Raw genomic sequence first — 24,292 nt, forward strand, 5'->3', positions numbered from 1 at the left:
TCAGCCTGCTTGCGTGCTTGCTTTTCATTAGGAAATTATGGACATCTTTAGATACACTTAAAATAAACCCCCAGTAACCCAGAGATAGTCTTGCAAGTTGATCCACTCAAGCAGTATAGATGTGTTATCAGTCCAGCTGACTCCAGAGGGAGGCAAAGGTCCCTCTGGATGGAGCAGGTTGCAGGCTCAGGAACTTCGATCATCCTTATGCAGACAGTAACTGAGAAGAGTTTTAGGTGTAGATCTGTAAACAGTTCAATCTTATTTGCTCACTAGAGGGGCTGAACTCCACAGGAAATATGACAATACCTTAATGGGCCGCAGATCAGGAAGCTCCAAAACCAATTCTAGAACAACCAGGGACTGTGAAGGAGGCTGTTCAGCACTCTCTGCCTGGCCAAGAAATGCACTTCCTTTTGGTCACAATGAGATTTAAAAATGCTCAATCTGGCTATAGCATCTTGGCTGTGAATTTGAGAATTACAGGTGTGTCTAGATTTGAAATTGTTTAGTACATTGTGGTTGTTTTTCTCTACTGAATAGGCTAGAGTTTAATGGCCTTGACCCTACAATTATTCATATGGAGCTTTTGTATTCTTCCCAGTGCTCACTTCCACTCCCCTTGCCTTACTCCAAGTGCATTACCGCTGATTCTGATTTGATAAAAATAACAAAGTACTTTGGGTTGAGAAATGCTCAGTACATGCTGATGGCAGAACAATATAGTTTATTTATAGAATCTGAATTTCTAAAAGGTAGCTTCGGTTTGTATAGATCCTGACAGTACAGTTACCCAGCTTCATGGCCACATTCCCTATGCATCGAGAGAAGAGCATAGGCTGACTTCATTTTCCTTGTTTTGAACTGGAAAACAAGGTAAAAGACAAAAGGGTCTGTATGAGGAAGCACAAAAAGTTAGCATCAGGTTAACGGCAGTAGGAGACTTTAAGGTCTCAAGGATGCTTTGACTTCTTTAGGATGTTCCCAGATCAGGGGCAAAGGGCTAACTACATGTTAAACCATCCCTATCTTTACCTTATGGTGGCTGATCAATGTATCAATAACAGTACACCTAACAGAATACTGATCTCTGGTTCTTCTTGTGCAAATGGAATAAATGCATTTGTTTCCCTGAGATTTAGCAAGCTGTAAGATGAGGAGGTACATGCTGTACGTGATGGTTAGTTCACTTAAACTTAGGCTGTGGGTCCAGGAAGCCCACAGGTGTCAGAGAGACAGAGCAGGAGTTAATGAAATGCTCATCTCTGCCTGTCTGAAGTCTGATGTCTGACATTATCACCAGGGCCCTGATCACCCTTTTCCTCTCTGTGCATTAAACAGATGCAATCCAATTCTCCAGAGCTCTGAATGTTCCAAAAGAACAGAAGCATTTTGATCTGGAATTCTGATTTTTGGTCTAATTATCTCAACAATAGAAATCATCCTTAAAAAGAGTAATTTTGCAGATTCTGCCCTGTGATTAGCCACAGGAAGCCCAGTAAAATTACATCAGATAAAAGGACAGAGCTATGTGAAATTAATAACTCTCAGCAGCCTGCAGAGAAATGGGAAGAGGGTATTAACAACTGGAATTGTTCGAGAATAGCAAAATGAAAGCCTCTAGTAGTAGACAAAATACATAACAGCCTTCAGCTCCTGGGTTTCATCTGGTCACAGACACAAAGGCATATTTTCTCTTCATCTTCAAATGGATGTATAGGATAAGGATTTTGGAGAGGGGGAATCTCATTACTTCTGAGGTATCCATCACCTCACTTGCGTGGTCAAATGGCCAAATAAATTATTTATAGCAGACAAATCTCTCTACTACTGTTAGTGCATCACTTTCAAAATCTGTTTTCAGTGTTGCAGATGTGTTGACACAGAAATACATTCTCCTCCCCCATTTTAATTTTGGAGGATGTTAATGCTGTGGACAAGCACAGCCTCCTAACCTGACAGATAACGATATGACAGCAGTAGCTGTGTGGGTTTCCCCACTCAGTTCTCCTATCTCATGTGCCTTTGTACCCACCTTTATAGTTGTGCAGCCTTTAGACTCTGCTGTGGTGGATGTACAGCTGCTTCTGGCTGCTAAGAGCAAAAAAAAAAATTCTTTAGAGAAAGATTGATAATTTTATCTGGTTGATAATTAGTTGCCATGGCTAGAAGAGACTTGTTAGACCACCCAGTTTGTCTCCCTGCTTCCCATGGCTCATTAATAACTTTGCAAAGCACATACACTATTTCTTCTGTTTGTACAGGGAAGATCACAACAGAATTAGAGGGCTAGCACTGCATATAGAAAGTGGTTAGTTTTGTCTGCCACTGAACAAATGCCAATTAAGATCTTGTAACTGTCATCTGAGCTAGACACATTCAAAACATGTATCTTTCACACGCAGAATCCTGCTCTCATGCTGATACACGAAGGGCTCAGCAAAGCACAAAGCCCTCTTCTGCCTTTACTGAAGAGCTACAGTGAACAGCTCTGAGGAAAGCAGTTGGGCACTCTCGTCACCCCACAGTGAGTGACAGCAGGTATCCAACTGCCTGGTTCCAAGGAAAGGAGAAGCTACAGTGCTCTAAGTCAAGCTGTGCTGACAGTTCAAGGCATAACATATACCCACATAAAGAAGTGGTAACACATTTCACAGGACCATACCTATGACACATCCACCATTCATCTATTTTTCTGTTCCCCTTTGTGGCTTCTTTGAATTCAATGATGGAAGAGTCCCCTTTTTTAGTGGTTTAATTCAAACCTTCCCTAGCTTCCCAGAAGATGAAGTGGTTGTAGTGGATGGTGCCAGAACACCATATCCAAAAATATAATGTGCTTGTTATAAATATCAAAGTAGATCAGAATTTGAACCAGCTCTGCACAGTGCGATCTAGAGATCTAAAGGTAGTATCCTTGTCCCTGCATCCTGAAATTAATTGTTTTCCCAACAGAAAAGCTGCACAATTAACATGCAGTTTAATGATGAGACAGGAAATGCTTGCACTTGCTGCCTGTACCCAGTTTGTTATGCCAACCTGTCAAACCTATTACTTCAATTAAAGTTTGTCTGGCCCTTCTTCACAATTCGGTCTATAACAATGGATCATATACGACAATGATCTGGATGTGGGAGGCAGAATTCATTGTTTTCCAACAGTCCTATATCAATACGAAAGTAGGGCATTTTCTTTTGGAAAAGCAACACGGTGTCACTCAGTTTCATGAGCAGAGGGGTGTTGCTTTGCTGTTCCCACTGTCACACTTCATGGGTGAAGAATTTAGTCCAGCAGTCCAGGAGAGAGATGTAAACACTGTTAATTGCACTAATATTATTATAGGAAACTTATACAAAACACTCTTCTGGAAAATTCATTAAGCAGAAGAATAACCTCATTTGGCAAATACCTAAGTGTTAAACTGGTTTTAGTCAAGGTGGAAATGTTCTGCTCTTCATGCAAAAACAGTGCTTGCAAGGTCTGGCCTAATTACAGATGTACTGAAGAAAAATCACTAAGTAAGTGATACAATTATGAAGGTAATAGAATCTTAGAACATGGCTGGGGACAGTACATTACATTAAGCAGTGTTTCCATGAGTCCTACATGTTCATACCCAGACACTGTCCTGCTCAGTTTTGCACTGCAAACTTCTCTCAGCAATAATAAACAGGAGTGCAAGAATGGGAAAAGTACACAGTTCATGAAGCTCCCTGGTTTTTATTATCCTCTGCCTATGAAGGAACAAATAGCTATTTTAGGACAGTGAAAATTATAATTTTTGTATCATTCTTAAGACAGCAGCTATTTTATTAGACAGAATACACTTTCTGCCCCACTGTTCTTCCAGAACTGGGCTTCTCAAACCTTTTCCTAGCACAGATCTTACCTGTCCTCAGCCATCTTCACAAAATCCTTCCTCCAAACAAGGAAATAACTACATACACAGAAGCTCAGTTCCTCAAGTGAGCTGTCACTGTTTTTCTTATTATCAAAATAACTTAGTTTCTTTTTGTGTTTAAAGAGAAAAGAAGAAAATCCAACCCTCTCTCTACATTCAGCAGCTCGTAGTCCAGCCTCAAGCTCTGTGGTAGGCAAGTGTCAAGAATAGTTTCTGTGCCTGCAGATACAGCTTTCTGGAATTTCTGGGTAGTCGCTGTATATGATAGAAAACCTGTACATGCAGGCATAGATGAAGAATTTGTCTGCTACTCTCAAAGTGCAGATGTTTTATGTATTTGTGGTTTTTTGTTGTTGTTTTGTTTTTTTTTTTTTAAGAGAGAAGAGGCAGATCTCCTACAGAGGTGATTATTTTTTTTTCTTCCCTCAGGATTTTATAAACTCTGAAGCAAGGAAGGCTACAACTTGTTTTGGAAAGATACAGCTCTTGAAAAGGAGCTGCTTGTGGGAACAATGCAGTGTGAAAATGTTGTCCCCAACAGAACAAATCCAAGTGATAACTGGAGTTGTTACCTAAAGCAGGCTATGTAAAAATCACCTGCAGAAGCCTCATCAGTACACAGAAACATCTTAATACTGAAATATAAGCACTTGCATATCTGTCACTTGCTACCTTTTTTTGTGCTGTTTTGATCCCAGGACATACCTGACTCTTGTGCTCACTTCGCTGTGAGCACAGAAGTGTCAAATCTTTCTTTCAATTCTGGTTTTCTTGTAGATATCTTTCAGTATTAATCAGGCTTTGCAGTTTCCCCACATTCTTTTGATACACTAATAAACTTACGAAAATACACAGGTATTGTAAGAAATCTGGATTACAGTGAAATGATCTGAAAAGCATGGTATTTGGTCTCTGTTTCCTGGGAGAGACATGTCTATGAATCACTGCAATCCAGTACCTCCAAACAGAAAGAGAGCTTGTACTGCTGTATAACACTTGCTCCCCTGGAGTGCAGCAGATCTGCAGACCAGCCACACCTTGCAATAGCTGTCTCCTCCTGCAAACAGCAGACAGGTTTAGCATCGATTCCTGTATTTTCAGATCCAGGAACTGACATTGGAAGGCAAGTGTTAGATAGTACACATCTGCCTGTCATAGCTTTCAGATTCATAAACTTGAACACAGCCTAGCAGCATATGCACATGCTGAATACTTACACACAATGAACACATGATTCCTCAGAACTGTGCCAATGCTAGCCATTTAGTCCACCTGGAAAACCAAGATGTCCAGCAAATATGACACAGAACAATGTCGTACAGCATTATACCACAGTAAAAACTGCACAAAAAAGCTGACAAAATGCAGCAGAACTGCTGGAAAAATCTAAATAGTAGAAAATAAGCACTTTTCTCTATAAATGTCACTTTGTATGTATGTTGGCCTCTCTTTCATTACATTTCTATACAAAACTGATATTGCCTCTGTTCTCAGTGAAATCTCTCACCTCCACACAACTTGAAATTGCATTCAAACTTTCTGCCATCAAGATTCAAGATGATTAACTTGCATTTCATTTCCATGACTGTAGCTGCACTTATCCAACAATGTCCCTACCTATATGTATTTATATAGATATACATGTATATATACACACATACACATGACAAATATTGTTGCAGTTATCCTTTCTTTCAGTGTTTGGAGTGACAGTCATCCTAGAAGGTGAAGGCGTACACCACTCCCACAACCACAATATTTCCAATTGTTGCTATTATTGCAATCCATAACAATATGGCATCATTTGAAGAACGGGATGTCTCTTCTGGTGGATTCTGCATGGAAGAAGCTGCATGGACGTTGGCTGATGAGTTAAACAAGGAGTACTCCGTACTAAAGTCCTCGTTGGGTGAGTCCATAAAGGCTCCTCCCATAACAGGAAGCTGTGAAGAAAGATATGGCAAAATTAGATTGAAGGCTAATATCTGTATTTATTTTGTCTCAAAGTCATTACAAAAGGCTAGCCAGTAGCAAACCTGCAAAATTACTGACATTTCGTGGTACTTGGTGCTAACTTGTCAGAAATACTACAGACACACGTTTTACAGTATTTTTTCCATTTCTGTTAGAATCAATATTATTGCAGAAAACCTATGTATATGTGGAATGTACATAAGAGTATGAAGGCTTCAAGTCAGCCTAAATAATTATATACATTTAGAAAGAAGTGGGTTATGGTTTTTGGCATTATTTTTAATTTTTCTCAATAGGGATTTCTTCTACAGTTGAAACCCTGTGGCTCTGTAACAAAATAAAAATCCTTCCTGCTAGTAGTAATATGATTATAACCTCAACAGTAGTGTTGAAATCATCATGGCCTATGAGTAACAGAGGAACCGGCCTTGCCTTCATTCAGCCACATCACAGAAGACTGCTATACCATCAGCCCTAAATTACCATGTCCAATACTCCCTGGGCTGAAAAATCAATCTCTCTTAACACCCTGTCCTTCAACAGTAGTTGCAATAGCACTATATTTTGACTCTTTCAGTAACCTCTCCCTTTGGTACTAAACTATACTCCCTCCCAGCTGCCTGCAGCTGTGCTAGGGAAGCTTCTAAACAGAGCAGGATTCAATAAACCACTTCTCTCCACAGTGATTGCTGTAATCTACAAATTAGAGTAAGGAATTTTAAAAGTTTGAGAATAAGGTAACTATTTTTGCTCTCTATCTATAACATATTACAGAGCTATGAAAGACATTCTCATTCAAATCTGACTGCTGAACAAGTTTTAGCTGTACTAGAAAATATCATGTCACATTCAAAATTAAACAGACAGTGATGTAAGACCACAATGGGTATGTGATACTGCTTAATCCACATTAAATAAAATTCTCTGTGAAATCAAATATGATTAGATAAAAGCAGTTTTCAAGAAACCAGACAGGAAATTTCAAAAGTAAAGTTGGATATATTCTCCCTGCATCCAAAATTTTTGCTGCCGGATTCCACACAGAATATGCTTTAAAAAGAGCAAAAGCTTACATTTCAGAAGCAGCCCAGCCTGATGTTTTGAATCCAGTTCCATCAGCCTTTCTTATGTCTTGCAGTTTGATAAGGAGAACACTGCATAGTTTAATCGGCATTTCTTTTTATGTATATATTGCCATAAAAGGCAATTCTGACTTCAAGCATAAAGTGTGTTTACAGTGTTGCTGCCATTAACTTCTCTGTAGACACTAGTTAAAGATCTTTACAACAAATGACAGGCATACATTTACCAAACTGGCAGCAAAATACTCGAAGTGAGGTTGCTTCGCTACTTAGCAAAACACGTTAAGAGTATCAGCATTTAGGGTTGTCAATTCTGCAAAATCTTTCAACTGGAGCAAATATCCAAAATACAGAGGTACACATGTATGTGCATGTGCCCAAGACAGTGGGAAGTCGTGTGCACTGTTGTGAGTGATACCAGGTTTTTGGGCCACACATTCTGTGCTCTCAGAGAGTTATTTGAAGTGACAAGCTTCCACCCTGTTAGACTTGATGCTGTCACAGAGGAAGGGAGCACTTGTGTAGCAGCACAGCTACACACCAAAGTGCAAATTATGTCACATCTAAATCTCCTCATACCATCTAAGGCTCAAACAAGCTGTTTGCACCATCTGAGGGGAACACATGGTGAAACAGCTCATCTGAATCTCCAAAAGGGTTGCCGTGACCCAATATAAAGCGCTGACACTCAGCATGGGCTCTTTATGTAAAACTGATTTCCAGGTTCTTTGTTTGTAGGTCAGTAGCACTTCACCTCAGATCTGGAAATAAACCTTACTTCCAACTTCTCATTTGCAGAAATCATCTCTTAGTAAATGCGTATTTCCCACTTCTCACTGCTAAAATGGTCTCGTAAGAGCATGGGAATCGAAAGTCTATCTTCCCTGTGTGTTGGCTCCAGCAGTGGCCTTAGGAAAGAAGAGAACACCAGGACAAGCATATCTGATACTACACCTTAGCAAATCACAGCCTCCGACTGTTTTCACTTTAGGAAATTCATAAGCCAGATGCTATTGCTATAGATTTAATAACTCTCAAAGTATTTTGCTACCTTGAACTTGTCCAGCCTCTACCTGAGCTCATCTAAAGCTGAGCATCCTTCTCAGTCTGTCCTCTTACTGCCACTTAACAGTCAGGGTGGCCCAGTGATTAGAGTCACATAAATCATCCTTGGGAGATATAATCTCTTCAATGGAGAAAGGGAAGCATGGATTATTAATATCAACCAGCAATCTATCTTTTAGGTAGATTAACTTCTGTAAGATGAATCTAACCATCAGTCTTGATGTCTCTGTTCTCCAAAAAGGTACAGTATATTCCCTCTGCAGTCTTATTTGAGATATTACATTAAAGGCTATGAGACATCCAGACCCAACGCTAGTGGGAGTTGTGAAGTGGCTGTGATAAGCAGTTGGCTGAACACAGAAAGCCTACCATGCTTTCTATGTTTGGTCTATTTGTCCATGCCTCTACAAAACAAATATACACCAATTTACATCAGCCAAAAACTTCACCCATGTCACTGCCATTACAGTGACTTGCAGTCTGCTTTAGCCTCAGAGGACTTTTCTAGTTCTGTCAAAGCTGTGCAAAGCCTGTGCCACCCACCCCAGCAGCACTGGACAAAAGGGCCAGAGCAAAGGATTAACTGGAAAAGACAATGGTGAGGGACATGGCAGGAGCACATGGCAAGGGGAGATGCTGTAGCACTGTTTGGAAATTAAACTCTTCCCAGTGGCTGTGTCGATATTGTTAAGTAGCACTAATAGTGCATTGCTTGCTAAATGGTGTCTGGGACTGGTGATGAAAGACTTCAAATAATTAAATAGCAACAGGAAGAAAACGAAACAGCAAAATGTCAAGTGGTAATGAGAACACCCACTGCGCTGAATACCTCCTACTGACAAGTGAGGGGATGCATTTAGGGTCACGAGGAAGAAAACAAGGCTGTTGAACAGCTAAGTGATATAATTTCCACTTAGCAGAAAAATGCTATTTTATAACCAAAACGATTCACATGAAGGAAAAACATGTTGGGTACCAGTCACTGGTACTCTAAAAATGATAGCTTTCTTAAGTTGGATCACACAAAATCCATCACTTAGCAATAACGTTGTGCTGTTTCTTTGAGAATCAGGTTTCCATCATATTTTCACAGTCAGCTAGAGAAGCATAAAACTTAGCTACTCTACCTTACTGGGAACCCAAGCTTGGCACAGAGATTTGAAAGCACAATTGAATCTTCTAGCAGCCATTGTTCAGAAATTAGGAAAACTCAGCAGCAGTTTGAACAACTGTGCTGCATCCCGGCCCTGTCCTCACCATACACCACTTTGGGAATGGGATGCTGACAGGCGAAACGTCACCCCCGCTCAGATGTTTTGTAAAATCACTGCTGTTACTTCAGAACATTTAATTTTTTTAGTGTTTCTTTTGGCTTGTATTTTAAACAGCATATTTTTACAGGCTGACATATTCTGAATACATAAAGTAGAATTATTATTTCCTTCTGCCCTGGCAGCATATGATCACTGCAGTGCATATTTGTGTCTGAAAACCTTCCAGTTGCAATCACAAATCAATCTAACAGAGTTGCCAAAGATGGCAACAACATACAGGTTTGTAAAAGCATCACAAACGCATTCTAATTTTTAAGCTCTTTTAAAATATGTTTTGCACTAAACAGATACCCTAACTGACCAATATTTTCCCCATGCTAATTCTCTTCTGTCTCACAGAAACATGCATATATATATATTCTCCTCATCTAAAGCATGCACTATTATGTAAATGAAGAAGTCCTGGCTACTATTTATTTACTGGTAATATCTAGAGAACCAAGTTCTTCTGTCCACCATTTGCCAGAATATCACCCTACTACTTAGAATACGAAGACTGGTTACACAGTGATAATCAGGACATTTAGCCCATGTACACTGCAAGTGGATTAGTTTAAACACATTAAGACCCTATACAACCAAAATTAAAGGGCACTTAAAGCAATCCTGTTTAATTTAATTAAATAAGTCTAATTCTGAAGAGGGAAGATCCACGCAAGTGCTTTATGTAGTTAACTTCAAATTCTCATTTTAATTAATTCAGATCCCTGCTTCATCCTAAAATCACAGTCTCAGGCTGACAAGCTTAAGAAAAAAGAGCTGCTTATTTTCAAAATACAGTTGTCAAAATTCTCATCCCAGCAGTGGCAATGGAAAATTTTAACTCTAACCTGGAAGCATCAAGATTTCACCTGTAATTTTTTATCTTGTTAAATCCCCCCTCTTCTATCAATTCTACCAATCTCTGCTTTTCTTCCAATTCATGGTATTCCTAGGACCTGTGTTTTACTTCCTCTGCTTCTTTCCTGATTCATGCTAGGCTAGATACGATGTCTGTGCCCTTTTAGACGAGATACCTGTTCAGAGTTGTTCCTTAGCAGTATCTCAGAGGTTCAAGTTTCAGCCTTGCTGTTGAACCACACTAAGAGTTTCCTTGACCAACAGGTGCCTAAATATTCAGGAAATAACATCTAAGGATGTTTTCAAGATGTTTCAAGATACTGCAGCAGATACTTCAATTCTGTGTTTACTCTTGGCTGTAGAAACCTATTTCCCTTACCTGAGGTGCTCCCATGGGGAACGAAGCTCAGCCAGATCTTTGACCTTAAGCTCAGCTATCTCTCAAGTGCCTTATATGAGCATATGGCTTGTGCAGACTGAAGCACCTCTCCATGGAGTTCAGCTGAATCAGCTGCAAGAAATAGCGTAAATAACTGCCATGAGGATGTTTTCACCCTGATTTTTTTTCTCTCATATTTCTGCATAGGTAACAACCAGATACTCTAACGATAAACATGCTATGATTCCATTCCCACAATTTACATCTGCCCAGTATCTCCCTGAAATAGTATTTTACTATTTCAAAGAATCCTACTGCTTTAAAACTGCTATTGGATTTCATCTCCCAAGTGTGGAAGAGAACAAACAAGAGCCTTTTTATTGCTGACAAGTCTCAAATGGAAACAGAGGAGGAGTTTCTCATCCTAACACTGGTCTGAAGAATTCCTTCTCTTTTTACAGCCGATGCCAGCTATGCTGTACCAAGGAAGATGGCAAGGTTTGTCAGTGTCGAACAGAAATGCAAACAACCTGTATGAAGAAGCAGCAATTCTAAGTCACATATAATTTAAATTGTGAATCTGTATATTCTAAATTGGAGGGGGTGGTCAATATCATAGAATCACCATAGAATCATAGAATAGTCAGGGTTGGAAAGGCCCTTGAGATCATTTAGTTCCAACCCCCCTGCCATATCACAAAAGCATGCAGGGCAGTCAAGCAGACACAGATGTGCCGGGAACAATCATTCAAGCAGCAGCACTAGCTGACCTTCCACATAAGTAGTACAGCTGAGGCTAGCTTCCTATTGTGGACACCACTCTGGGGGAACAGAAGATGTCTGGGTCTCATTTACATGTAATTATAACTTCTGTGCTTCCAGGACCACATGCACATAGAATTAAAAACACAAACAGAGGGAACCAGGAAGAGGAGTATTTATCAATATGGAAAAACTCAGTAGGAGGCTATAAAACTAAACATCAGTGTTGTCATGAGTAGAAGCTATTAAAATCTGTTTACAATTTCCAAAACTGGCAAAACAGAGAATCTTTTCACACCCTGTGTAGTCATACTGGGAAAATCAGAGAGAACAGGAATTCCTTTAGAAACAGCAGCAACCTGCAGAGCTGTATCAGTTTAATACTCAACATGATGCTGGAAGGGCTTCAAACACCAAGCTTCTGAGTTTAAACTCTTTAATCATATGTGAAGAGGTGCTGATTATTGCACGTATTGGAGGGTTTCTGGCACAACTTTCTGATATTTTTGGCATTGGTAACTTCAAAGCTGGACTACTGGATTTAATTGCAGTTACATGGTCTCCTGTGGTGAACCAGGCTGGCAATTCCTTTCCAGTGTCAAGTTCCCTTACTACAAGGCAGGATAAAGAGGAAAAGAAGAGTCACACATGCTGGTTGTAATGACACTTTATATCTGCAAGATGAAAAGGCATTCTGATCGTAAACAAGGAAGTCAAATGATGAGGTATAAGTGGAAAACCAGAGCAGAGCTCAAGAGAGGGTGTATAGGAAAAAATTTTCTCGAAGTGAAAGAGGGCTGCACAAGCCCTTCCTCCACCATGATCTTTGAAACCATTTTTGTCTCTGACAAAATGTTAATGCCTCATTATCAATTTACTGTGGTGGCAAACATAACCTGGTAGCAGAGAAAGGGGCTGACCTTCATATTCTGATTTTCCCTCTGTTCCTTGTCCCTTAGCCTCACAAGATGCTTAGGCTATTCCCAGGGAATGAAGGATGGGAACTGCCAGCCTTTCACAGTAATGGAAGTGATGACACAGTTTCAAAACTAGAACTATTTCCAGATAAAAAATTGTTTAAATCACCAGACTTCAGCCATGGGCAAAAGCAGTGATTTTGTAAATCACTGTATCCTTTAGTATTCACTAATCAGGATGCTTCTCACAAACACTGTAAGAAGTTCAAGGGGCAGGTGTTAGGGGCTAGACCTAGAAGGATGTGACATTTTGGAATCAACTTACTACTCTAGAGAAAAATACTTACATACAAATTCCTCCATGTTACATAAGCTGACCACTCTTACAACCAAAACCCAGCAGCAATAAAAAAAATCTTGCCTGCTAGCTCCAATCCCTGCTAGACATCCCATGAAAAATTAATTGGATGAGGTTTACCAAATCACACTAACAGGCATAATATAGCTTAGCTCTATTTCATTAGAGAAATTATTTACTATTCCACGCAGACTCAAAAGCTTTCAAACTATACATCTGATTTATTTTACACAGTGATGGTTGTACAACAAAGACAAGTTGGGATACATTTGCCTATTCAGGAAAGTAATTTCTACCACTGCAGCTGTGCTGTACCTAATGATATGATATAAATGCCTCATTTTCAGGACCTTTGAGATAGCCACCTGGAATCTATCTTCAAATATGGTAAGACAAGAGTCAGGTCAGCTCCCCCATCATAACACAAACCCACTGGGAAAAAATTATTCTACAATGACTTCCAGAAATTAATTTTCCCTTGGAAAATAATTGCAGACATCCAATAGGGAGCCTCAGAAAGGAAATGAAATCAGTTTAATAGCCTCAACTTATCCATAATTATTATTTTCCATAAGTTTTTATATGCTATCAGACTTCCTGAATAAACAGAGGAGAAAGAAAACTGGTAATGATGTACAGAATTTTATTTTGGCTATATGTCATTTTAATCCATTTTTTCCTATTTATTTTCTTTCCCTTTCACTCTCATGCTGCATTACATTTCACAAGCAAAATGGGGGGAGGGCTTAGGTATGCTAACAGAATCATAGAATCATAGAATAGTTAGGATTGGAAAGGACCAACCCCCTCTAGTTCCAACCCCCTTGCTATGGGCAGGGACACCTCACACTAAACCATGTCACCCAAGACTCTCTCCAACCTGACCTTGAACACTACCAGGGATGGAGCATTCACAACTTCCCTGGGCAACTCATTCCAGTGCCTCACCACCCTTACAGTAACGAACTTTTTCCTTATATCCAAGCTAAACTTCCCCTGTTTAAGTTTTAACCCATTACCCCTTGTCCTATCACTACAGTCCCTAATGAAGAGTTCCCCCCCGGTATCCTTATAGACCCGCTTCAGATACTGGAAGGCTGCTATGAGGTCTCCACGCAGCCTTCTCTTCTCCAGGTTGAACAGCCCCAACTTTCTCAGCCTGTCTTCATACAGGAGGTGCTCCAGTCCCCTGATCATCCTCGTGGTCCTCCTCTGGACATGTTCTAACAGCTCCATGTCCTTTTTATGTTAAAGACACCAGAACTGTACACAGTACTCCAAGTGAGGTTTTATGAGGTCATAGTAGAGTGGCAGGATCACCTCCTTTGACCTGCTGGTCAGAATATTTGAGGTATATCTCTCACTTCTTACTTATGGCTGTTTCTGTAAATTTTTTTGCTTGCTTACTTGGCACCTAGTTCAAGACAAACAACAAGCCTGACAGTCAACAAAACCAAGGCATTCCAGCTGAGATGGACAAAAACAGGGGAGAAAGGTGACAGTGTAGTCCTTCTCATGTCTGGAGACCAGCAGGAAGGTCAGGTAGAGCATACAGAGCAGCTTCTAGGAAGAAAGGAGGACTGCAAAATGTTACACCTCCTGCGTATCCTTCACTTGATAGGATACCAACATCTGGCACCTTGCCATATGTTTTCATACCATCAGGCATATGAGGCTCAATATACACTTTGAACAACCTATAGACTGTACATCCCCCTCAGCTCATTCTGTAATGTTTTAGTAGTGGTTTACAACTGAAGAAAACACACAGTTTGCTTAAAAATTGATCCTATTCTGCATTTGGTCTCATGAATGAGCTAATCACACAATGTAGAAGAAAATAAAAAATAGAAGGTAAAAAATGTTTACAATTTCCTACTTTCTAGTATTTCAAAAGTAGTATTCATCATGCCTAGAAAAGTTTTTTCCAAAATAACTAGTCATTGAGTATCATGAAGAGACTAAAAGCTCAATCGTGTAAATCTTGAATGCTTAGGAACTCAGTGCCACCAGGCAACTATTTCATAACTCTTTCATCTGCCTTCCAGGACTTACTGTTCCCTCAGCAGAGCCCATGGAGGAGAAGGAACATGTGTTTCTCATCCACTTTGGTGCAAATTCAGCAGGCATAATGTGAACACATTTCACAAATGGCTTAAAATAAGCCTCGATCATTTTGCTTTGAAGAACATGAGGAGCCCCTACACGGGACATTTCACTACTTCTTTATAGGGGACAATGGAAACCTTCATCAATGCGTGAGAATGGCCATCATAAGAGCCAAATATTCCATATGTTCTCACAAACCCAGATTCTCACAACCCAGGTTTTGCTCTAGTTCTGAGACCATCAAGGGATGATTAAGTGTGGCTGAACAAGACAGCAGTTGATGACATCTTTTATCACGCCAAATACAAACAGAACAGCCAAGCCATCTGTGTTTGTGTGCTTATGCATAAGATTGTTCAAACAGTTCAGAGCACATTACAGGAAACTATAATAAATTTTACATTGATACTTTCTCTCTAAATAACGTGTCTATCTCTGTGTAGGCAAAATAGCACCCCTTAATTGCCATATATAGAAGATAGGAACAAATCAATGTATAATTTATTACATTTTTATTTGTAATTCGATATTTGTGCTTTGAACTTTTGCAGTTGGTGGGGCTGCAAAGGATAATTAAAGACATGAATATGTAACAGCTTTCCTCGGAAATTAACTTTTTCCTACCCAAAAGTGATTTCTGTAAAAGCTTTTTCAGTTATTCTTGCTGAGGGAACAAAGAAAATAAAGAAAAAAATATAATGTATTTGCACTTTCCTCCCATCTTATTCACTGGAATCTGAATTATGGAATCATTGCTGGCCTAAAGAGCTGGAGCAGTTCAGAGAGGAGTGATTCGGTGGCCTCCTATGGCTTATAGAAGATGCAACTCTGCACTCCTCTGGTGTCTTAAGATCTTAGGGTTTTTGGACCAATGTTTTGAAAGCATGTAAACAGGAGAGAACTGTTATTGTGCCTGTGCATGACAGCTGTCCCTGAGACTGACACAATTCAGCTACAGAAGAAATCACCACTACCAGAACAGTGCACAAGTTGAAAAGTCCTTCACATAAAGAGTATTGAAAAGTAATCAGAAAATGGGCTGCCTCCAAGGTCAAGCAGGTTTTCTCTACAGCCTCCCAAAGAATGTAAACACCAAGAGTCTTCTGCAGACTTGAAGTTCAGAGCCCTCTGATCTTCAGATGGTCAACTCAACAAACAACAGAACAGATAATGGATACCTTGGTGCTTTAAGAGACAAGGTTCAGACTGAAGGCAGACAAGTACACCCACATACTCTAAGACCAATACTCAGTTGCACATGTATACACATGACTACAAACCTAATTTTATGGTAGTATCTTGCACCTACAGATGTGAGTTTAAAATAATCTATCTGGACAAAAAAAGTCTACGATTGAGAATAAACTTCAACTACTGGAATACAAAAAGTAAGCTAAAATATTATGTAAGTGAACTCCACCAAACCCCAAATCTCTGTTTTGTTAATCCCTTAGTACAAGTGGCACAAAACAGTTACAAAAAACACCTGGCAGAAGAGTAACACTCTTGGCAACAGGAGATCTTACCAGGTGCAAAGCAGTTCAGTTCTCGCACAGCTGAAGAGCTGGCTGGGTTCTTCAGTCCAAAGCTCGTATACTCAGATAATGAACTCACTGACGTAGGTTATAACACATTCACCCACTCTGAGGTTTTATGTATGACCCCACTGAAGCCAACATAATATCATAATCTCATTTTTTCATGGCATCAATGAATATAAGGTAAAAAGATTAAATGATGAATGAGATAAAAACTGTTGAGGTCACAAAGATTCTCACAAAGGAGCCACTGGTCCTGATACAGGCACAGCTCAGTTAAAAACAGAGGTTTGGGATATTCTTATACCATTTAGTTCAGCCTTTGAACTCAGATGGACTGATTAATAAGGGAGACCTCTTAAAGAAGGTAACAGACAAAGGAAATTTGATTGGAACTAGCCCTAAAACATTCTGGAAGTTGTTGCTTCCTGGGGAGAAAGGGGGCTCTCCCTCACCCCAGTAGCCTGACAGCTATCTACCCACAGAAGGACTAATCCCAGCCATGATGAAGCCCAGAATTTCAGCCCTAGGCTTTTTCAAGGGGAGCATCACTCGTCAAAAATCCAACACAGGAATATTAATAAGCAGCATGGGAGTAACAACAGTGCAAGTATCTAGTACTTGTAAAAATGCAAGCATCCCTCTCATCTTTAATCACCTGTATTTTGAAATTCTATTGAAGATCCTTATTTCAAAAAAAATCTCTAAGAGACTTATGTGTCCCACACCACCATTCTTTGTCTTGCATGAATAAATCTGTAACACAATGAGGTACGGAGAAAAAGGGTTTTTTTTTAGGAAGAAAAATCACAAAGAAAAATGATTGCAACAGATGTCTCAATAAACAATTAAAGCCATCAGCAAACCAAAACACAGAGAGGTTCACTTCATCTGGTTTACCTGCTCAGAAGCAGTTTCCTTAAAAACATTCTCAAACTCACCAGCCAGTCAAAGGAGGCAAATTTAGAAATTTAAACTGGACAACAAGGTCTCCCTTGGGAAGACAACTATTGCTCTCCACTGGCAATATGGGGCAATGCAAGTACTTCACCTTGAGAGAGTGCATATACTGCTCATTTGCACTTTTACACAGGAAACTTTGTATTTAAGGCTTCAGAGTTGCAGTAAAAAGTGACAGACACGTATCTAGAATTATCTACACATACCCATCTTAAATGTAACTAAATCAATAAAATAATAAGGAATAACAGAAAAAAAAAAGAAAATTTCAAAGGAAATTAACATTTCTTTAAAGTAATTCTGCATTCTGTCACTTTGAAAGTGTCCTGCAAACCATGAGTCCTTTTGTAATATAAATGATTGTACACAGAAAGCATAGTCAAAGAGCTAAAAGTAACATCAGGTAACAAATAGATAACCACAACAAACAGATGGCCATGATCACCCAAGTTAAAATGAGATCAAGTTAGAAAGTCTAAGACATTCCAAATAAAACAATGTTTTCTACATATTTGTTGGTAGGCCTGACCTCAAGACACCCCTTTATGCAAAGTTTCTCCAAGATCTAAGTAATACGTTCACACTCTATAAAGTACAGATGCTGGTCTGAGTGCTTTCCTCCTAGCACATTCAATACTTGATTTAGTTTTCCCTTGAAATAAATTGGAAACCAAGTCATAATCACTCTCTGACTGGGGAGACTACAGAATCGATCTCTGCATTACATCCTTAAGGTAGAACGTAATTCCTTTCATCTATAGTTTACCATTACATGAATTTCGTCTAAGGTAAGGAAAAACATTATTTATTTATTGGCAAGTACATAAAATTAATTGCAGAATAAGACCATATTTAATCCATCCTGTTGCTCAACAGCTTCGTGGATATATAACTGGTAAAATACAGTAGATGGATACAAGACAGCTGCACATCTTAGGGATTCCCACATAAAAATAAGCTCCAGATCAGTTCAGGAATAAGTGACCTAGAAAAGTGGGAAATTATGAAATAATATGAAAATCCTTGTATGGGAAATGTGCAAATCTCTCTTAGACCTTATATTTCCATATTGCTGGTATGAGACAAGTCAAGTCAGTGAAACAAACAAACCAAATTTAAGAGATGAATATGATGTGGTTTCCGGCTAATTCCAAACCACATCCCTTTGCAGTACAATCCAGAGAGCTTGTAGAAACCAGTGGAAAAGCTCTACTTGCTTCAAAGCAGAAACACTAGTGACCATTAAATAGTCACCCAACTGGAAAAGAATAGTTTGAGACATACTGGGTGCCATGGGCAAGCAGACTGGTGCTCATCAAGAAACTCTTATTTGCATCCTTGCTATTGCTTGAGCCAGTACCTTCAGAAACTTACTGTGCTGCTCTAATTTAATTTATTTTCTTTAAAAAAAAATCCCTTACTTCAGAAAAGTTCATGTTTTTTTTTTTGGCAGAATGGTTGAGTTCCACTTAGTTTTAGTTCACACAAAGCCTGCCACAGTGAGGTCCCAGTCTTGCCTAGGCACTTTGACTACAGTGCCATTAATTTACAACCTTACGTAATAATTAGAATTATCAGGGGCTCTTTATACCAAAAGCCAATATAGTATAAGCAACTAACTGCTGTCAGACATCCTTCATCTATGTATGGCATAGACATGTCCTCTATATGCATGGGAAAATCAAAGCAGTGGATTCATTGAACCCAGTCTGTGATACAAAACATACTCAGACGAAATACGAATACAATAACAAAAAGCAGCAAGTCAAAGGACCACAAGAAATGTGACTGCAATCCCTAAGAAGAAGGACCAGATCTCAGTAAATAAAAGAGCAAATGCAGCATGGTTAAACTTTAATTATATTTGGCTCCCTCAAAACAGATGCTCACAGACAGATTTCTGTTTTACCCACTAATGGCTGTCATACACAATCATGTCACTGATTTCAGAGGGCTGCAGGGTTTGCATGCCTGCAGGCAAAACTGACAAGATACAACTAAAGAATATTCACAAAATCCAACATCCTGCTTTGTTCAACGGGGATACTCAGATACTGCAATGGACGTAACAGAACCAGACTGTGCCATGTTGATTCCAGAAGAGGAATAGTGTTCAGACTGTGCTGGTACTTGTTTACAGTCTCTTCATGTAAAAGCAATGCCCTGCCTGACTGTGGCTTGGGAAGCCAGTGTGTTTCTCCCCTTCACTGTCTGGTTCGTGTTTCTGGATCACTGCATGCTGCTGAAAGGGTAACAGGAGATTGTGATATGAGAAGGCAGACACAGATAGAGTGTCCACAGGAAGAGGTACATCACAAATACGTGCAGGGGAAGGCAATTCATTGAGAAGTCATATATACATTGGGTACTTATTTCATGTTTGCTCTGAGTGAACTCCCTCTCCAGAAATTTCAGAGTCTAATTACTTCAGATATGAGCTGCATAAGCAGGCCTTGGTCAACTTCAACTTTCTGTTGCAAGATCTACAAAGAATGAGAGAGAAATGTTCATTCCTCAGTCCAAGGCTGTGTTTCTCAAGCTTGGGTCTTCCCAGCTTAGATGAGAACACATCAAAATGGAGCATGAGTCTGGTGTTCTGCAGCACTGTGTTCATGAATCTTGTTTAATCCAATTTTAACGAAAGCAGCTTTTTACAGCTTAAACAGAAAAGGAAGAGGAAACAAAAGCAGAAACTTCTGTTCCTCTTCTTAATTTCTGAGAGTGGACACAGCTCCAGTGTGAAAAAAAGGGGCTAACACACCAATTCCCACATGAACATAAGGGTCACCACTGATGTTAAGCATGTTCTTCAAATAAAAACTAGAGATCACATCTGTGTATTGCAGCTCTACCCCCAGTAGCATTTTTCTTCCTATAAGGCACTAAATTACACCCAGCACTGACATGACAAAACCAGTGCCACCATCTCCGAGGTGAAAGCAGAGCCTGAATTTTGCATGCCAGCCCCAGAAATAGAAGTGTTGTTCACTAGCCTGCCCAAGCTGTAGCAGAAGAATATGCTTCCACTTCTATCCTTCCATTACCCATTTCCCTCTATGATCCCACTGTGCATCCACCACATGGGTTTCCCCATATGGAAAGTGCTCACTTTTTGAGGAGCAGCAGAAAAGCTAAGGTTCTGCTTCAAAAATACCACCAGGACCCCTTGTCCATAGATAAACCATCCCTTCTGTTTCAAGCTCCTTATAGCTGTACCATAACACAAAAGAAAAGAAAACAAACAAAACATTAACAATTCATCCAAGTCTGTAGAATCCAAGTCTCCATCTGGCCTGATGGAGAAAAAGGAAAAAGAGAAATAAAGGTTTCTAGAAGGCATTAGAATGCATGACTCATTACTGAGGAAATACCATTGGGTCATGTCTGCCTTCAGAATGAACCTTTCAGTGAAAGGTACAGTACGCCTTGTGTCATGAAAATCCTTACCCATTACTTGGAACCAAGCCACAGCTGCCAATTGATCTTGGCCTATGAAGGCTACAAAAGCGGTGGATTTTGATCCAGAATCTGCTCACATGCAGAAAATAGTACTCAAATATACCAGTCAGGATTTCTGTCACAAGAAGATCTGTGTTACAAATCTGATTATTTGCACAATGAAAACTGATTTTCTTTGTGGACCTTAAACTTTCCCTCTGATTCATATGTTAAGTTCCTTCTTGCTTTATCTTGTCTGCCTTGATTCTAAGCTCTTAAGTGCTTTCTGCACTTGTTCAGTGTCCATCAAAAGACAAGCTGATGAGTTTCTGAAGGATTGCCAGTGTTTAGCTTACCTGTAACTCCAAAGCTGCCTTGATCGGTAATAAAATAGTGATATTCTGATGTTGATTTTGAATCATTTTCCTCTATAGTTTGTTTTGCCAGTCCTAATGAACCCTCAGTTGCTGAGGTGAGTAGCTTGTGAGAGGACACCTTCAACACTGGAGCGGGGGAAGATCAGCATCCAGGAGCCTCAACTCAGAGCGGCAAGAGACACTGAGGGAGCCTCAGGTCCTCGACAGGACTCGCCCAGGAGCCGACAGCTCAGGTGCCGCGAGCAGGGACTCACAGGGGGCGGAGCCAGGAGGAGCTGCACCAGCCCTGACTGGTTAAAAACCTGCCCCAGGGAGCGCGAGGGACCAGGAGCGGGCAAACAGGGTGGGTCGAGGCAGTTCGAGCGGGATGGTGAGCACTCACCGTACGACCAGGGCCCGGTCTGGGAGTTCTGCCCTAGCTGCCCCGGCGGTGGCAGCTTAGGCACCCAGACAGAGCCGATGAGAGGGGACGGGGACGCCGCAGCGCAGAGCTCGGAGTGCAGAGGGTGCCTGCACTGGTCTGGTGAGGGGAGGGTGCACAATGGGCAGGGCTGCACTCGGTGCTCCCTGGTGGAGGTCCTCCTGCAGCAGGGGCTGAGCTGTGGGACACTGTCAATAGGCTGCAAGATGTCAGGGAAGATGAGAGGAAGCAGGACTGCTTGCTCCAGGACCAAACTGTGCAGGGGCCTCAAGCTTCCCCTGTAGTTCATGGAGGAAAGAAGGAGGCCGTTAACCTGGGAAGCTGGGAATTAGTAACAAAAAAAAAACAAACCCAAAACCAAATAAACAACAAAAAGAGGAGGAAGAGAGCAATTAAAAGCAAGGAGATTCCCCCTAAATCTGTTGTCCCCACCCAGAACCGCTTTCCTGTCCAGCAGGGGGCTAATGAGGAAATGCACTTGCACCAGAAACAGACTGCTGGTGCACTGATAAAGATCTCTACTCGTGTTGCCAGTGGGTTGTAGTAGTAGGGGACTCTACTTTGAAAGGTACAGAAGCGCTCATCTGTTGCCCTGACCTGGTCTCAAGGGAGGTGTGTTGCTTACCGGGGGAACCCTGATATCTGTTGGAGCGATGGTACGGCCCGGCACAAGCAATCCAGGAGGTTCCTTGATTGTGTGGAAGACAACTTTCGTCTGCAAGCAATAGAGGAGCCAACAAGGAGAGGTGCCATGCTTGACCTCGTGCTCACCAACACAGAAGGGCTCGTTGGAAATGTGACCCTCCAGGGCAGCCTTGGATGCAGCAATCATAAGATGGTTGAATTCGAGATCCTCAGAACAGTGAGAAGAGCGTGCAGCAAGCTCACTGCCCTGGACTTCAGGAGAGCAGACTTTGGCCTCTTTGGGAGCCTGCTTAGTAAGGTTCCATGGGATATAGCCCAAGACTCTTGGATGATATTCAAGAACCACCTACTACAAGCTCAGGAGTGTTGCATCCCAACTAGAAGGAAGTGCAGCAGGAGGGCCAGGAGACCTCCTTGAATGGATAAGGAGCTGCTGAGGAAACTTTGGAGGGAAAAAGGGGCTTATAAAAGAAGCAAGGACAGGCGGCCTGGGAAGAATACAGGGATGTCATCCTGGAAGCTATGGACCAGGTTAGGAAAGCTAAGGTCCCATTAGAATTAAACTTGGCTAGGGATGTAAAGGATAACTGGAAGGGATTCTGTAGGTATGTAGCAGTTAAAAAACAGAGTTGGGACAACACAGGGTTAGGGTTAGGGTTAGGGAAGCTATCGGGAGAACTGGCTACACAGGATTTGGAAGACTGAGGTTCTTAGTGACTTCTTTGCCTCAGTCTTCACTGGCAAATGCTCTGACCTCACCACCCAAGTCTTGGAAGGCAGATGCAGCGACTGTGAGAATGAAGACCTTGGGCCCACTGTAGGAAAGGATCTGGTTTGAGACCATCTTAAGAACTTGAATGTACACAAGTCCATGGGACCTGATGAAATTCATCCACAGGTCCTGAAGGAGCTGGCAAATGAAGTTGCTAAGACACTGTCATATTTGAAAAATCATGGCAGTCAGGTGAAGTTCCTGATGACTGGAAAAAGGGAAATATAACCCTCATTTTCAAGAAGGGGAAAATGAATGACCCAGGGAAATACAGACCAGTCAGTCTCACCTCTGTGCTTGGCAAAATCTGGGAGCAGATTCTCCTGGAAGGCATGCTGGGGCACATGAAAAAAAAACAAAGTGCTTGATGACAGCCAATGGCTTCACTAAGGGGAAATCCTGCCTGACCAATTTGGTGGCCTTCTATGATGGGGCTATGGAACTGATGGACAGGGGTAGAGCAGTTGATGTCATCTACCTGGACTTCTGCAAAGTGTTTGACACTGTCCCACACAACATCCTTGTCTCTAAATTGGAGAGACATCAATTTGATAGGTGGACCACTTGGGGGATAAAGAACTGGCTGGATGGCCGCACACAAAGAGTTGTGGTCAATGGTTCAACATCCAGCTGGAGACCAGCAGTGAGTGGTGTCCCTCAGGGATCAGTGTCGGGACCAGTCTTGTTTAACATCTTTGTCAGTGACATGCACAGTGGGATTGAGTGTGCCCTCAGCAAGTTTGCCGATGACACCAACCTGTGTGGTTCGGTTGATATGCTGGAGGGAAGGAATGCCATCCAGAGGGACCTTGACACGCTTGTGAGGTGGGCTGATGCCAACCTCATGAAGTTTAACCATGCCAAGTGCAAGGTCCTCCACCTGGGTGGGAGCAATCCCAGGCACAGCTACAGGTTGGGCAGAGAAGAGATTCATAGCAGCCCTGCAGAGGAGGAGTTGGGTGTCTTGGTTGTTGACAAAATAAACATGAGCCGGCTTCAATGTGTGCTCACAGCCCAGACAGCCAACTGTATTCTGGGCTGCATCAAAAGAAGCGTGACCAGCAGGTCGAAGGAGGTGATCCTGCCCCTCTACTCAGCTCTCGTGAGACCTCCCTTGGAGTATTGTGGGTAGTTCTGGTGTGCTCAACATAAAAAGGACATGGAAGTGTTGGAACAAGTCCAGAGGAAGGCCACGAGGATGATCAGGGTGATGGAGCACCTCCCGTATGAAGACAGGCTGAGAAAGTTGGAGCTGTTCAACCTGGAGAAGAGAAGGCTGCGTGGAGACCTCACAGCAACCGTCCAGTATCTGAAGGAGGGCTATAAGGATGCTGGGGAGGGACTATTTGTTAGGGACTGTAGTGACAGGACAAGGGGCAACGGGTTAAAACTTAAACAGGGGAAGTTTAGACTGGACATA

The 24,292-nt window shown here is 41.2% G+C and overlaps 1 protein-coding gene across 1 annotated transcript in view; it reads right to left on the minus strand.

Moving 5' to 3' along the window:
- Positions 1-5,295: 5,295 nt before the first annotated feature.
- Positions 5,296-24,292, minus strand: part of C4H14orf132 (chromosome 4 C14orf132 homolog) — a 36,872-nt gene continuing 17,875 nt past the window's right edge. The window contains exon 2 of the mRNA XM_034062417.1: positions 5,296-5,844. Coding sequence (XP_033918308.1) covers positions 5,620-5,844 — 225 coding nt within the window. The 3' untranslated portion in view covers positions 5,296-5,619. The remainder of the gene's footprint in view (positions 5,845-24,292) is intronic.

Source organism: Melopsittacus undulatus, chromosome 4, assembly GCF_012275295.1.
Source record: "Melopsittacus undulatus isolate bMelUnd1 chromosome 4, bMelUnd1.mat.Z, whole genome shotgun sequence".
NCBI lineage: Eukaryota > Metazoa > Chordata > Aves > Psittaciformes > Psittaculidae > Melopsittacus > Melopsittacus undulatus.